This window comes from Papio anubis, chromosome 18 (assembly GCF_008728515.1).
Source record: "Papio anubis isolate 15944 chromosome 18, Panubis1.0, whole genome shotgun sequence".
Lineage (NCBI taxonomy): Eukaryota > Metazoa > Chordata > Mammalia > Primates > Cercopithecidae > Papio > Papio anubis.
This window is the reverse complement of record NC_044993.1, coordinates 2119277-2135399: the sequence shown is the minus strand read 5'-3', so window position 1 is coordinate 2135399 and position 16123 is coordinate 2119277. Positions and strand designations below refer to the sequence as shown.

Here is a 16123-nt window from a genome sequence, read left to right as displayed (position 1 = left end):
TCTGATGGAATGTTCTGGAATGTGCAGACCCTTCACATCTGCATAGCCCTACTGTGTCCTGCCCACTTACTTCTGCAGGGGGAAGCATCTGTGCTACAAGTGGGGAAATGCTGACCTGCCAGGCTGCTTGAGAAGCGAGGTCCTGCCTCCCCCATCTGGCACTCACAGTGGGAGGGGGTGAAGGTGAGCCCTAGAGGCCAGAAACACATGCTCCATTCACTGTGACCACCCCCCGGACTCAGCCTGAGCTGATGGACAGGAGGCCTCAGTCCACGGTCCCTGCCAGACACATCAATCCCTGGAACCCACCTCCAGCCTCACGACAGGAAAGGCAGCTGATCCCACACAGAGGGTGGCTGCTTTTGCTAAGGACAATATGCTGGACACGGTATGAGGTCTTCAGGCAGGAGCCAGACACTGGCAGCCCTAAGGCCTGGGTAACTTTTTATTTTTTTTGGAGACAGAGTTCCACCACACCAGGCTAATTTTTGTATTTTTAGTAGAGACAGGGTTTCACCATGTTGGCCAGGCTGGTCTTGAACTCCCAACCTCAGGTGATCCACCCGCCTCGGCCTCCCGAAGTGCTAGGATTACAGGCGTGAGTCACCACACCAGGCCAGGCCTGGATAACTTTAATGTTTTAATCAGCGTCTCACTCCATTCTGTGGTCACAGTCATCTCCATGACTACAGAGCTGGGGACGGGATACCTCCCACACAGTGGCGCTCCCTGGGGTGCACAGTTCCATTCTGCAGCCTCTGAAACTTCCAACAAAGGAAATACCAGCCGCTCTGACCAAGCACAGACTTAAGAATCGTCCCCGCACCGGGTGCGGCAGCTCACACCTGTAGTCCCAGCACTTTGGGAGGCTGGGGCAGGTGGATCGCTTGAGCTCAAGTTGGAGACAAGCCTGGGCAACATGGCCAAACCCCGTTTCTACAAAAAATACAAAAAGTAGACGGGTGTGGTGGTGGCAGGCCTCTAGTCTCAACTTTTTGGGAGGCTGAGGTGGGAGGATGGCTTGAGCCGGGGAGCCGGGAGGTTGCAGTGACCTGAGATCATGCCATTACACTCCAGCCTGGACAAGCTCCAGCAAGGGAGACTCGGCAGCGCCCCTCTCAAGCCACTCATGTGGCTTCCATTCTTAGGACAGTGTGGCCAGGGATGCCCTGCAGGGACCTCCTGGGCTATAGCTTGTCCAGGGCCTCTCTCTGTCACGTGTCTAAGGTCCTGGAGGCCGGTGGATATGCACAGAGGAATGACATCCCCCAACCTCACAGCCTTGGGTGCAGCCGGCAGACCCACTCCTCACCCCTCATGGGGGAAGGCAGGAAGGCAGGGGGGCAGGGGTTCAGGCTCTCCCACGGACCCTAGACTGGGGCTTGGTCCTGGCTTTGACACGAAGCCCCAGGCACTGGGCAGGACCGGAAGGAATGGCTGAGCGGCTCACTCATTCAGCAGTCACCCAGCCTCCATACCTGGCAGTCTACTGTCCAGTCAGCCTCCACCCACGAGGAGGGGACAGCGTGACAGGGAAGGGAGGAAGAGAATCACCATGGACAGACGATGACATTTGCCAGAGCCCACAGAGACGCAAGAACAGCCTCAGCGCAGAGCCTGAACGGGAACTTCCAGCCCCTTCCTTGTCCCTAAAAGGCATCTTCCTCAGGGGCTGGTGGGGTTGCCATGAAAGCAAACGCACGGCCAAACCCTGGGGGAGCAGGCAAACTAGAAAACCACGCGGTGACCCGGGAACGGCAGCCTCTGCCTCGTCAGCAGGATCCCCTCGAGAAAGGGGTAATTGTGGTGGGAACGCTCCAAAGGCCCTGGGGAGATGATTTCAGGGAAAAGTGGCCTTGATCCCTGAGTCCCACAGATGTGACCATGGGAACCATCCACCCAGAGGCTGGAGGGGAGACTCCGCCCGTGTCTAAAGCCATCCTGCTGACAGGGCCCAGGGACGCCCCAGTGGCCAAACGCACATGGGAACGGGATCCTCCCCCCTCCTCCGTGAGGTGGCCAACCCTCTGGCTCCTGACTCAGAGGACAACGTCTCCCCATGAACGCTGTGTCCCTGGAGAGAGCAGCCTGCCCAGCCTGGGAACATGGGAATGTGGAGAGGGAGGGCATCCGGATGCCCGAGGGCATCCCGGGGCCCTGCCCCAGCCCCGGAAACACCTCAGGGGCAAGACAGTCACTCCGCAAGCATGGACCTTCCGCTGTGCTGGGGCCTTCCGCCTTCCAACCACGCTGCACTCTGGCCCCTTGGGGCTCTAGGTGGAGTGTGCTGAACAGTGTCCCTCAAATTCACGTCCAGTGGAGCTGAGGGATGTGTCCTAGCTGCAAATGCAGTCTCCATAGGTGTAATTAGCCAAGGACCTTGAGACGAGATCATCCCAGATTAGAGTGGGCACTAAGGCCAACGACACGGAGGAGGCAGACCCAGGCGAGGCGGAGCTGGAGCAGCCGAGGATTCCTGGAGCCACGGGCAGCTGGAAGGGGAAGGTGGCACCTTGGGTCTGGACCTCTGGCTGCCAGGACCGGGACCGTCTGTATATGTCCATTGCTAAAGCCAGTCTGCAGGCATCTGTCACCACACATGAGGGGCCAACTGTGCCACCCAGGGGAGACCTCCCTGGCTTCTCAGTGCGTCAGACACGGGGCAGGACAGCTGCAGCTCAGTCACCAGCCGAGTGCACAGTCAATGGCTCCTCATCTAAGAGAGGGCTGGCCGCGGCCAGGGCTGGGGGGCTGTGAGCCCCGTGTGGTCAGTACCCTGGAGCTAGCTGCCCTGTGGGCTCAGGGAGGACATGCAGTGACTGCCACACGGGTTCGGTCCAGAGCCCAGGCCCCACCTGGGGACCACACCTGGGGCTTCCTCTGGTCTGCCCACCCCAGGCCATGGCGCCACTTTTCACATGCCTGTTTCATTCTGGCTGTCTAACGTCTGGGAACCGTGATGGGGCAGGAATTTGGGTTTGGGGATTCTGGCAGTGACCACACGGCACTTTTTGACCACCAACAGTGTCTGTCCATCTTGGAAACTCACGAAGGAGTAGGCCCCTTTGCTTAGGGCTGCCAACCTCACACCAGAAGTAAAACAGCTTTTTCCAGCTCCACAGGCCAGAAAAGACCCTAACAACTGTCCCCAGCACAGGGCTGTGGCTGCGACACCTCCCACACTCACCTTTTCCCCTGACCGCTCTGGCCTCCATCCATGCGTCTGACCAAGGGCACTGGGAGGTGAAGGCAGCGGGAAAACAAGCCCCGTTCCTGTCCTTTGATTCTGTCCCAGCACACGGCACCGGCAGAGCCCCAGCTTCCCCGGCCTGTCATCCTCCCGAGGCCAGCGGCACAGAAGCATGGCAGGCCTGGGACACACTCAGAGCTCCCAGAGCAAGCAGCAGGTCAAATGTCCTTTATCAACCGCAAGGGCTTCGAGGCCCAAAAAAGGTGCCCTGCGTCGCGAAGCACCCGCCCTTGGGGCAGCCAATGCCGCAGCCCTGGCTCCAGGCCCAGGTTGACTGGAGCAGAGCCTGGCACCAATCTGGGCGCCCCTGAGTGCAGTGTCCTGTCTGTCCCTGCGTGACCCTCAGCCTGTCTGAGACGCCTCACAGAGAGGCGCCCTGGCGTACCCCACAGGGAGGCCAGCCTGGAAGCGTCTCTGGAAAGTGAGCTTTGGCAGCTCGAGGCAGAGCAGAGGCCGACTCCTCCCTCGGTTAACACAGCCTGGCCCCAGCTGGGGTTCGCTTTGAGGCCCTGGGGCTTGCCCTGTTTCCTGCCAGGGGAGTGGGGCCCGAAGCTCCATCCCATCCCCCAAAACTCAGACGTGGAAGCCCTAACCCCAGTGTGGCCGTACGTGGACATGGGGCCTCTACAGATTAAGGGTAAGTGGGGTCCTCAGGGTGGGGTCTGATCTGACAGGATTCTCCTCCACACCAGAGGAGCCCCAGAGAGCCCGCTGTCCCATGAGGAAACACAGCGAGGGGGCGTCTAGGAGCCAGGAGGCTGAGCACCTGGCCCAGGGTCTCTTACCGATTCTCCCCCCGGCCTCCGGTAGCAGGGCCTCAGCACCAGACCCTCTGAGGCTGAGACCCAGCCACCCAGGCCTGCTCCACTCTTGCTGTCACCCCCGGAGAAAGTGGCAGTCAGGGCATGAGGTGAGGAAAAGGGGCCGTTAGACCCTGCATGGCTGTGGCTCCCGTGCCGGGAATGCGGTCAGCCTGGCCTCCTCCCAGCAAGAGAGGACAGCCCATTTCCCAGGGGAGGACACCGAGGCTCAGACTCACTTTGGCCGGGGGGGCGGCAAAACTAGAATCCCAAGGCAGCAGCCCATCTAGCGCCTGCCCCTGCCCTCTCTCCGGGAGGGCACCCCGGAAGCCCGCAGTCCCAATCTGGGAGTCAGAGCAGGCTGGGCTGAGCTCTGCTGGGGGCGCCTGAAAGCCCAGCTTGGGGTCCACGCACACACTCAGGTGAAGCCAGGCCCAGAAGAAGGAACGGCTCTAAGCCACAGCCCAGGGGGGCCTCTCCATCCACCCCCCACGAGGTGACCCCTCCACACCCCAGAGCCGCAGCCAGCCAAAGTGTGGGCGAAATGTTTTTCCCACCAGAACAGCCCAGCAGCCGGGCATGTGCTGTGACCACTGAGGGGACTTTGTCAGAAACACTGCCTGGGGGCCGGATGCGCCCACCCACAGGAAGGAGGGACCAAGACAGGGCCGCACACCCCCAGCCGGATGAGGGCCAGGTGAGGGTGGCGGCACCTCTTCTTCCACGAAGCTCCTCAGGACAGAGGGGGAGGGGCTCGGGGGGCTGCCTTCAGGGAAGCTCAGCAAAGCTCAGGGACCAGTCTGAGAAGAGATGTCCTCCAGACCCGCACCCTCTCAGGACAGACCGTCCCGTCAGCCTTTCCCGGAACACGAGAGCCCACATGAACCTCCCAGAGCAGACGGGCCCAGCGCTGCGCACCCTGGGAACAGGTGTAGGCCTTCCGCCAGCAGTGCTCGACCCTGCACACTGCGCCCAGGGTCACAGCGGGGGTGGGGAGGGACCTGCCCACTGTGGGCTCATGGCTGTGGGACCTGGGGCAGGGTACCCCACTTCTCTGGGTCTAAGGGGCCCCACTAGCTGAAGAACCAAAGGAAAACCATCATTTCAAAATTGTCATGTGACACACAGAGGCAGTCCCCCCCTCCACAGCCCAGTGGCACACACGTATTTTCCGCCTGGGACACGGGACCATCCAGAAGTGCCCTACTCATGGGTGCGGGTCACATCCAGGGGTCTCAGCCACCGGGACCAGGGCCCAGCGGGTACATCTAGGAGTCTCAGTCTCACCCAGGACTGGGGGCCAGCGGGTCACATCCAGGAGTCTCTCAGCCACGGGACCAAGGCCCAGCGGGTCACATGCACAAGGAGTCTCAGCCACCGGGACCAGGGCCCAGCGGGTCACATCCAGGGGTCTCAGCCACCGGGACCAGGGCCCAGCGGGTCACATCCAGGGGTCTCAGCCACCGGGACCAGGGCCCAGCAGCCCAGCAAGGCCACTCGGTGGGGGTCTGAGCCCTGCGCAGGGGAAGCATTTTCCTCTCCTGGGGCGAAGGACAGCAAGAGGCGCGCCGCCCTGGCTGGCTGTGGCTTTCTTTCCTCTTTGTGGACACAGTGAAAGGGCAAATCTTGCTTCCAGGGAATAATGACCTCCAATAGGACAACGTGGGAGGAGAAGGAAAAGAAAGTTTTTACGGAACCTTTTTTTAATCTGCCCAACTATCCAACGTGGAACTGCTCAAGCAGAGGTTAGTCTGTTCTGCCGCCGACTGCTGCAGCCTGAGCAAAAGTACAAAGCGTCCCATTGTGTCCTCCAAGAGGGACATGGTGCCGCCGTTGGGCTCGGACAGCAGACAGCAGAGCCTGTGCACTCGCTCCCAGCCTCCACCCTGCAGGCGAGGGCCCAGCCACCCTTCTCCTTAGGGAACAGCCTGAGCGTGGGCCTCATGGGACGGTGGGTCAGATCTGAAACCTAACTTGAGTACTGTCTCCCCTTTCAAAAAGGCTGGGACTAACTGCAGAACCTCGTGTGACACCTAAGCCTGCGTGTCCTCACGCCCCAGCCTAGGGGCAGCCGTGGCTCCCCCAAGACGCAGAGGTGAGGGCTCCTGACCAGATTTGGCCCCTGTCACTCACCCAGCTGCCCCTCCCAGCCCACATCTCAGGGAGGCCCAACCCCTCAGAAGGGCTTTTCTGGTCTGCACCAGGGCCCTGCCTGTGCCCCACTGCGACTCTCCCATTCACCATTCACGTGCCTATGGCTCTCACGTCCCCCCACGAGCTCTGGATGCAAGGCCATGTCTTCGTTGGGACCCGGCATAGATGCAGCACATGGGACAGAAGACAGTTCTGCAGATGGCCAACTGGGAAGGGGTGATCACGAAGTTCCCTGACAAGGAGGAAACAGGCAAGAGGCTGTACGGTCGGCCAAGGGCCTCCGGGACCCTAGGGCCAGTGCCTTTCCACAGGACAGAGCCCACCTGGGGGCCAAGAGCAGCAAGGAGGAGCCTTTTCAGCTCTGATGGAGCAGGGCACCCAGGATGCGGGACAGGCAGGGACAGGTGCTTGGGCCAGGCCTGCTCTGCCAGATTTTCGCTGCATTCTCACTGACCAATCATTGCAAAATTGGGGCCGGAGTCTCTGCCTTGAAGTATCTGGGGGCTCTGCTGCCAGGTACCAGCGAGGGGAGGGGCAGCTACCCAAGGGCTTTGTGCCCTTGGGGTTATAAAGCTCGACAACTGGGACAAAGGAATTAACACAATGTATCTTCTAAAAGCAAGGCATTCATCTGGTAACAAAATAAATATCTTGAAGCCAAACAGGAGACAGGAATTCTGCAGACGCTGCACTGTGTCAATTATGTATTCAAGTTGAACAAAAAGCTCTTTGCTCTCCCTACTGACATGTGTTTTTACAAAAATCACGTTCCCCTCCTAAATCTTTCCTGGCTACCTGATGAGCGCAGCCAAGCAAAGGCCTTCACGAGCAAAGCACCCTTCCATGCACACCTCCTGGGAGGCACAGGATCCTTCCATGCACACCCTCTGGGAAGCACAGGGCCCATTTGTCTCCTGCCTGTAACATGTTACTCAGGCCCAACCACCTCCCTGGGCAACTTCTGAGTGCCCGGGAGCCATGGAATGAGCTAGTCTTGTTTTGAGTAAGGTGCTGGAACCTGAGGTCCCAGGAAGGTTCAGAATTGGGACTTCCCGCCAGCCCTGTCCTGCCAGCTCTTGAGTGGCTCTGGTACCCCCGGTGACTCTGAGAATCCCTGGTCAGACACAGGCATGGGGGATGGGCTCAAGCTCCTGAAGAATTGACCTGGGCCACCTTCCAGAGCCACCTGAGAATCGGGTGGGACTTCCCCTCGATGAACGCCTGCTGCAGGCTTTGTACAGATTGATGTGTTTGATAAAGACAGTCTGGCCCCAGCACCTGGAGCTCGCCTCCCTGTCGTGAGGTCAGTATATCCCGGCACCGCATCCCCCTGCAGCCCCAGGTTACCTGCTTGGTGCAGAGACCCCTCCCCAGCTGCAGCCGGCCTTTGTCCCTAAGGCGAAGTGCCGTGTGCGGCCAGCAGGGGGCGCTGGGAGCAAGGCGGAGGCCCAGCTAAACCTGCATGCTGGGTGCTGGGTGCTACTGGGCAACCGTTCAGTTCACAGCCTACCAGTGGTAGAGTGCACACAAGAGAGCAGCCCAGCCCTGAGGCAAGGCCCCATGCAGGAGGCAGCGTCCTCATGTCTGCTTGTTTTGGCCTGGCCGTGCATGGGCTGCAGGGCAGCTCACAGCTTGCTGGGTGGGGGCCTCCCTGCCTCCAGGAGCAAGGTCCCTGTCCTGTCCTCTGCAGCCCTGGGGTCCTACCTGCCTCCCCCACAGCCACGTGGGACCAGGCAGCCTCTCTGCAGCCATCAGCGACTCCAAGTTACCAGAGCGTGCATCCGCCAGACACCCAGCGACAGCTCCACAGCTCCAGGGCTGGAGACATCCCTAACTGAGGCTCTGGGAGAGAAGAGAATGAGGCCAGCTCCTGACTGCTCTGCTCCTAGGCTGGCTCCAACATGGATGGAGACAAACTCAGAAGGAACTGCCGACAGAGGCACCCATGCTGGACTCAAGCAACAGGGCCCTCCACTTCAACTGTAACCGACCACGGGTGGGATCCAGCGCCCAGGACAGTGTGTCTCAGGGTCTGTGACCACACAAATGGGAACCGCTTGTGAAACCCCAGCCCAACCTCACTGCAGAATGGCAGTGTGGAAAGGGTGGAGGCTCTGCAGGCAGACACAGGACACAGATCTATGGGGCGTGTGTTCAAGGGTCCAGAGACACCCAGCAAAAAGTACCAATGGTGTCAGTCCATGTCAACAGAGAACGCAGGTGCAGGGGGCGGGGGCTGTTTCATACTCATTCTCTTTATTCCTCCCAGCAGCCCCAAGAGAAAGCAGCTGGGAAAAAGGCTCAGAGTCAGTGATTTCCCCAAGATCACACAGCACAAGAACAAAGCCTGGGCCAGCCAGTCTTAAAACCTGTGGGCCAGACTGCTCTCACTTGCTCCCGAATGCTGACAGTGGACCGAATGCTAACATCTGAGTGATGGGGTTACAAGGTTTGTTTTCCATGCTTATCTGATCTTCTTTAAACAGCAGACAGAAACACGGAGACAATCCTACGCCTGCCCACGGAATGATGAATAAATCACAGCAACACCAGGAGCATGGCCCCGTCGGGGGAGGGTGGGGAGCGACGGCACACGGGACTCTGAGAGACCCAGGGTGAGATGGCGCGAGGGTGGTCAGCTTGGCAGGCACAGCCCCTGCCGGGCCTGGAATGTCCCACATCCCCCCAGGTGAGGTTACAACACATCAGCTGGGCACTCAAGCCTCACAGACATCACAGTGTAAAAAAAGCATAACTGCCAGAGCCCCTCCCAGTGGTGGCCACGCTGTCCCAGGGACAGGGGAGCACGTAGGATTTCACTTGCTGGGTGATTTTCCCAGAGGGAAGTCTCCATGTTGTACAGTACTTCAGAGCTGCGGACTGGGACCTCATGCCCTGTGAAGGACACACAGCCTCGAGGGGCTGCCGGTGGGGCCTGGGGGATGTACTCACCCTTCCCGATCTGGACAAAGCCCAGCAGGATGATCAGGGCCAGGGCCAGGAGCTTGGCAGCGGCAAAGGCATCCTGGACCCGGGTCGCGGCCTTCACGCTGTAGCAGTTCACGGCCGTGAGCAGCACTGTGGAGACAAGAGGGTGGCAGTGAGTTTCACGGGCAGATGCCAGCTCTGGGGGAGGTCGGGATGTGATGACCCCAACCCCACCCCAGGGCCAGGGCTGGGTCCACCAGAAAAACAAGCTCCTTAAACAGCTCCAGTCCCGTGCCAGACCCTAGGGCAGGTTCTGACTTTCCGGGACCTGTTTTGATAAACCAGGTGCCCCTCAAGGGTTGTAAGGGACCTTTCCTCATCCCCGCCCCCCGCCAACACCAGGCCACGGAGTCCCACCTATAGTCAGGGCCTTGAGTGGGGTTGCTGCCTCCAGAGATCCAGGTGAGCAAGGTGACCCTGCCGCTTGGAAGGTGCCCATTACACCTCTTTGCACCTACTTAGCACCCTGACCTGCCTGTGAGACCCGCACAGCCGGGCTGCCAGACTCCATGAGGGCGGGGCCCCTTCCTCAGAGAGGATCTTTTGTGGATTCCAGCAGAAGCGGGTTGTCCCGCTATCCTGGAACTACCTGGCGAGTCACCTGGGGACGGCGGGGCACTGGCGCAGCCTGGGAGGGGCCACAGGGGCCTGTGGTGAGCAGAGCTGACCCTGCTGCCCTGTTGCTTTGGGGGCATACGATGAAACCCAAAATAGCACCATGTGCTTCAGAAGCCTGAGTGACTCCACACAGATGGCCGGGACCCCTGCCTGCCCCTGCCTGCCCCAGAAGGAGCTGAGACGTGCGGTCAGGCACGCTCAGACAGGTCTCCAGACACCAGCAAGTCCTCCTGGGCCCTATAAGGCACCCAGCTCTGAGCCAGAGTGTGTGTGTGTGTGTCAGGGGGTTCTGTTGCAATATGTGGGCAGGCTGAGCCGCTATTCAGGGATCTGTGAGCTGGTGGGGAAACAGCCACCCCCACAACTTAAAACGAAGTAAAAGCCTATTAACCCCGAGGCACTGACTCCCCAACACCCTCACTGCCTGCTGCACCACCCTTCACCCCTCCGTGCCCACAAGGCGATTCGTAGCTGTTAGGAGCTTGAAATCTGCCAGTGGGAACTTCTACACCCCAGAAGTGGGCAAAGGCCCGGCACAGGCGACCCGCACAGCGCGGCTCTCGCAGCCCTCCCCGCACCGCACTGCTCAGACTGTGGGAAGGTGAGGGCATCGGAAAGGCCACAGGCTCTTCTCTTTCCCCCTGGGAGTAACGCTCAGAAAGGTCTGGCCAGCCGAGGTCTTGGGGGCTCCAGTGGCTTTTCCTCAGCTGAACAAATCCTGTGGAATTTTAGAATTTCAGCAACAGACCCCAGGAAAGACATCCATGCTAACTAACTGATGACAGCAGCCAGCAAACATGGGAAACGTCCTGAGGTGCGGGACCGGCCGCCCGCCCGCCCGCCTCTCTCTCCGAAGTTAACCAGCCCACTGCAACTGTGGGGGTGCCAGAGTGGAGATGGCTACCACACACCAGGAAAGTCTGGCTGAAAAATGTCTGAAAGTCAGTGTTTTTGCTGCTATTCCTAAAATAAAATACTTGAAATTCCCTTCGACTCCTCATCCAAAGAGAAGAGGTGAGGAGTGGGACACTCCCCTTTTGCCAGGGCTGCCAGGGACATGGAGATGTCACCAGTCCAGAGCTCTCCAGTCTAACCCTCGGGGCTCAGCAGGGTTTGGTCAGTGGGTCCAGGCAAGTGGGTCTAGGCAGTTCCTTCTCTGCCGCACAGGGTGAGGGGGCAGGTCCTGACCTGACAGTCCCATTTCCTTATGGGGTGTGTGTGTGTGGGAGTGTCCATAAAAGAAACTGGGCCTCGGGGACCTTGCGGACAAGCCAGGGATTTCCGGATTTGCAAGAGGCCGGCTGATTGCATCACTCGCTCATTCATGCTGGGAGGGAGGCGGGAGTAGGTGTGGCCAAGCTGCACTCAGGCCTTTCCCCAAAAGGGACACGCGGCACGCTGCCACCACTGAACTCCAGATGCCAGACAGGCGCTGCGGACACTGAGCACGGCCCCCGCGGCTATCATGTCTGCTGGGGGGTTGGGGGGTTTAGGAAACGCAGCGATTTGCCCAGAAGTGCCCAACCAGCCATCAGGGCTGCCACCGTGGGTGGGGCAGAGGCCAGGGCCCCCCTGCCAGCCTGACCCTGTCTGTCCAGATCCAACCCAGCTGCTCCCCAACCAAAAACAGTCCTGAGGGGCCGGCGGGTGCCACTGGATCATCTCCTGACATTAAAAATAACCACAGGGCAGACAGGCGGGCCTGCGTTTTGGAAGTCAGGTGGGGAGCAAAATGGCCACAGAACAAAGGGGACCTTATCATATTTATTCCTTTTATAACAACATAAATTTTAATGTTCACTGATTCTGGGTGATGAGTAAACAAAGGCTTCATTATTCTCCACAGTGTTCTTTTTTAAAGTTTTAAGATGAAATAAAATCTTAAATACATGAATTAATGTGGGTTCAGCACCTTTTGACCTTAAGGACGCGAGGCAGTCATGGGAGAAGTCTGGGGTTTGAACCTCAGCCCCTGCTGGCACCTGCCCTCTCCCCAGCCTGTGTCCACACCACGGAGGGGCTGCTGGCTGCCCCAGCAGCATACAGCAGGGAGACCGGCAGGGCTGTGCCCTGAGTCAGAGTGAGGAGGCTGAGCACACAGGGCCGGCCATCCCCAGATAAATGTGGCCACGCCGGCCTGTGGGGACAGCTGGGCCAAGAGATAAAGGCCGTCCCGGGGATCCTGGGAGATCAAGCCTCGTGGCGTGGCTTGGCTTGATTGACAGGTAGCCGGGCAGGCTGAGCTGGGGACCCCTCCCAGTCTGGGGTGCTCTCGTCCTCGTCCTCACCTGGCTGGCTGGCAGGAGCTCCCAAAGAGCCGGGGTCCCTTGGGGGCAGTGCATTGGAAGGACCCCTGCCCTCCTCCTCCCTTCACCTGCGCCCCCACCACCCCCCAGGGCCATCTGAGTCACAGAAACATCCTCATCTTCAGGTGGGCCTTGACAGCAAGGCCCACAGCCCGGTGAAGGAAGGACAGCCCCAGCCACACCCAGAGCCAGCGCCAGGGCCTCGGCCAGGACACCTGTCACAGTAAGGCCCAAGCCGTGGTCCTGGTCCTGACTCAAAAGCCACTTCAGATGCCCTAAGGCTCATGCAGGAGGGACTGGGGACGCAGCCAGCCCACTTCTCCTCAGGACTCTGGTGTGGGCACCAAGACCTCCCACTCTTCTCGCCACCTGCCCTGCTCAGAGCTGGGGCGTCCTGGGGAGCTTGCCACCACCCGGCATGAGGTGGGGGACACCCCCACCCCTGTGCCTCCCCATCTCTGGGGTGGGGCCCGCAGTGATACTGACCTCACAGACCGTGCAAGAAGGTGCCTGAACAGGGAGGTCCCACAGATGGGACAGGTGCCTACCGCAGGCTGATCCCCCAACCCCGCTCCCTCACACACACCCACAACTTGTAAACCAAGAGGCTGCCTTCTCCTGGCCCCTGGCCTCTCCTCTCTCCCCTTGGGGAGGTGATTCTCTGAGGTGCCTGCCTCCCCTGCCTGATGCCCGTGAACGCTCACCTCTGCGGCAGCCGACCCTGCTCACCTCCCCTGATGCTGGCAGCTTGGTCTTCTGGCCCCAACTCTGTCCAGTTCCTGATAAAATCCCACCACAGACACAGGGACGATCTCCCAGGGTCCAGTGTTGGAGGAGAGGGTAGGGGAAGGGCCAGTAACAGGCACGTTCAATGTGGAGAGCAGGTGGGACCTGTGGGCCCGGGCTGGGTGGGGACCCTGCAGGCCCCATGAACCCTCCCCACACAGACTAATGCCTGATTCTTTCAAGTAACAAACATGGACCAGATACAGAGGTACAGGAGCGTGCGTGGATAAGGCTCAGGACCAGCCACAGTGAAAATTATCTGTCGGCCCCAGAGGCCACTCCCTGGGCCGCCGGTCCTCACCTGCCCCCGAGCCGGACAGAGTAGTGAGTCCGGCAGGGCTCAGCACCTTGGCCGGTCTGTAAGTGGGGGCACCCAATGAACATGATCCTCCGGGACCCCTTCAAGTCCAAGCACAGCCACTGTGAGTGCCCCAGGCGGGCATACGGCAGTCCCTTCTGTCATTTTCAGGCCCAACAGAAACAGGTGCTACTGCCAGGCCCCCAGGGACTGCCTCCAGGAGTCTTTTAAAGAGAGGGTGCGTTCTGAGCACGGTTTCAGAGTCTGTTCATACAAAGGGCTAACACTGGGGCTGGGGCAGAGATGGTCCAAGGCCTGCTTTATAGGCAAATGAGGACTGTATAACCAGAACTGTCTGCTGGAGACAGCACAGAGGAAGTGGCTGGCAGCTTCACCAGTTGCAGGAAGCCCACGCAGCCTGCTCCCCCAGGGTGCACCTGGCACAGCTGTTTGCCCTGGGCTGGAGAGCGGCAGCTGACCACTGCAACAACAGCTGGGCCGACACCAGGCACAGGTACCAGCCCAGCCCAGTCCCGCCTAGCGCAGCCTGCAGCCCCTAGCCGAGCCAGCACCTGGTAACCCTGACAACCAGCCTTGGAGCCTGGGCCCCCCTCTGCAGCAAGCTGGGGTTCCTGCGACGGCTTCTTTGTCAGAATCCACTCGGTACATACAGGGCCCCGAACTTAGTGGGTGCCCAATAAACACGGGGCTTAGTAAAACCAGTACCTTCCTGCCTGGCCCCTTCAAGTCTAAACATCCTCTGCTCTGAGTGCAAACCTCCACCTTCTCCATTGATAGACAGCCCCCACCATCTCCCACGTCATCCCCTGGGGAGGCTTGTAAAAGCAGTGCGGGGGAGGGCCGGGCGCGGTGGCTCAAGCCTGTAATCCCAGCACTTTGGGAGGCCGAGACGGGCAGATCACAAGGTCAGGAGATCGAGACCATCCTGGCTAACACGGCGAAACCCCGTCTCTACTAAAAACACAAAAAATTAGCCGGGCGAGGTGGCGGCGCTTGTGGTCCCAGCTACTCGGGAGGCTGAGGCAGGAGAATGGCGTGAACCCGGGAGGCAGAGCTTGCAGTGAGCTGAGATCTGGCCACTGCACTCCAGCCTGGGCGACAGAGTGAGACTCTGTCTCAAAAAAAAAAAAAAAAAAAAGGGGGGGGGGGGGGGGGGGGGGGGGGGGGGTGGAAACCCAGAGCTTCTGATCAGGCAGGTGGGGGGAAAGGGAGAGGACACATCTGCACAGAATAAGGTCCCAGGGAGGCTGGCGGAGCGCCCCCAGCATAGGCAGGTGCTTTCCTGATGGACACGTCACCTCTACTGGGCTCCAGAAAACGAATGTGTCTGACCCTGTGACCCCTGTCCTCACCCAAGGCCAACCTCACCTCACAATGGGCTGGAATGCTGAGCCTGCCCATGTCGGCTCCAGATCCACCCGCCTCCCCGCCATCGTTGGCCACGGAGAGGTCAAAGTGGTCCGGAGACCCCAAGGAAAACGATGCAGCTCCAGGGCAGGGAAGCAAAGGCAGCGTTTCCATTTTTTTTTTTTTTTGAGACAAAGTCTCGCTCCTGTCGCCCAGGCTGGAGTGCAATGGTGCAATCTTGGCTCACAGCAACCTCCACCTCCTGAGTTCAAGCCATTCTCTCACCTGTTCAAGCAGCCTCTGCCTCCGGGATCAAGTGATTCTCCTGCCTCAGCAGCTGGGATTACAGACACCTGCCACCACGCCTGGCTAATTTTTGCATTTTTAGTAGAGACAAGGGTTCACCATGTTGGCCAGGCTGGTCTCGAACTCCTGACCTCAGGTGATGCGCCCACCTTGGCCTCCCAAAGTGTTGGGATTTCAGGCGTGAGCCTGGCCGGGATGGTCTTCTTAAAATGGCTCCAATTTTGATGCCCAGTCTCCGCAGAGCACAAGGCCCTGCTGTGGGTCAGGCCGGACATGTAGATGTCCCCGGGCGAGCAGAGAGACGGTCCCAAGGCCCTGGCCACACCTGTCTGCTCAGTGTTGAATCAGATTTCTGTGGAAACAAATTACTAACAGGCTGGTGTCACATTTTCAAATTCTGTCACCAGCCCTTGAACACATGTCTTTGTACTTTTTTCCATTTTTAACCGGGGCTGAGTTACGCCCAGCCACACTGTCCTGTCTGGCACAGGGGCGGAGGTGTCAGCTGCTGTCCGGAATGGAGCTGACACATTCATTTTAAACAGGCCAGGAAGATGCAGATTTGGCAAGTTCTGAAATTTGCCTACACCCCAAGTCCCAGGGTAAGCAGGAGAACCTGAAAAGGGCAACTTCTCATTTGGTCAGGTTCTCCAGACACAAGCGTCCTGGTGGACATGGGTTTCCCAAGGGTCCTGACTCGAGACCACCAGGACCAACAGGAAGGGCCACCCCTCCCTCTGAAACTCTGAAACCAGGCCACCCCGTGCTGAAATGCTGTGTGAATTCGGGCAAGTTCCTATGCAGGGACTGAGCCTCCCTTTCCTGTTTCCAACAGACTGTAACACTGCCTCCTGCTGCATGGGCGAAATGCCTCGCGGTCATGTCTTATGGCGCCCCGTGAAAGCATCACCATTAATCTGACCAGTCACCGCAGTGTGAGTATCTCCAGGGCACAGATGAAGCTGTGGGCACCAGTGATAAGGAGTTGCCACTGCTGGCTAAGTGCGGAGCCTCACACATCTGTGGCCCACTCCAAACCCTCCACAGCTCCAACAGTTATGCTAACAAGAAAAAGGAGTGAAAACCCGCTCCAGTCACAGTATTGTGGAGGTGGAAGGATACCTGTGGCAGCCAATCCAACACCCCCATTTTATGGCTGGGGTAAACCGAGTTCAGAGAGGTTGTCCCACTTGCTGAAAGTCACACAGCAGTTCCTGGGTAGCGAAGTGAGGCCATCCAGGTCTCCTCA

General features: G+C 59.3%; 1 protein-coding gene across 2 annotated transcripts in view; it reads right to left on the bottom strand.

Moving 5' to 3' along the window:
• The window catches only part of SLC7A5 (solute carrier family 7 member 5), a 39572-nt gene that overhangs the window by 12530 nt on the left and 10919 nt on the right, over nucleotides 1-16123 (bottom strand). For both annotated transcript variants that reach the window (XM_003917291.3, XM_009197016.4), the window contains exon 2: nucleotides 9157-9282. In XM_003917291.3, coding sequence (XP_003917340.1) covers nucleotides 9157-9282 — 126 coding nt within the window. The remainder of the gene's footprint in view (nucleotides 1-9156; nucleotides 9283-16123) is intronic.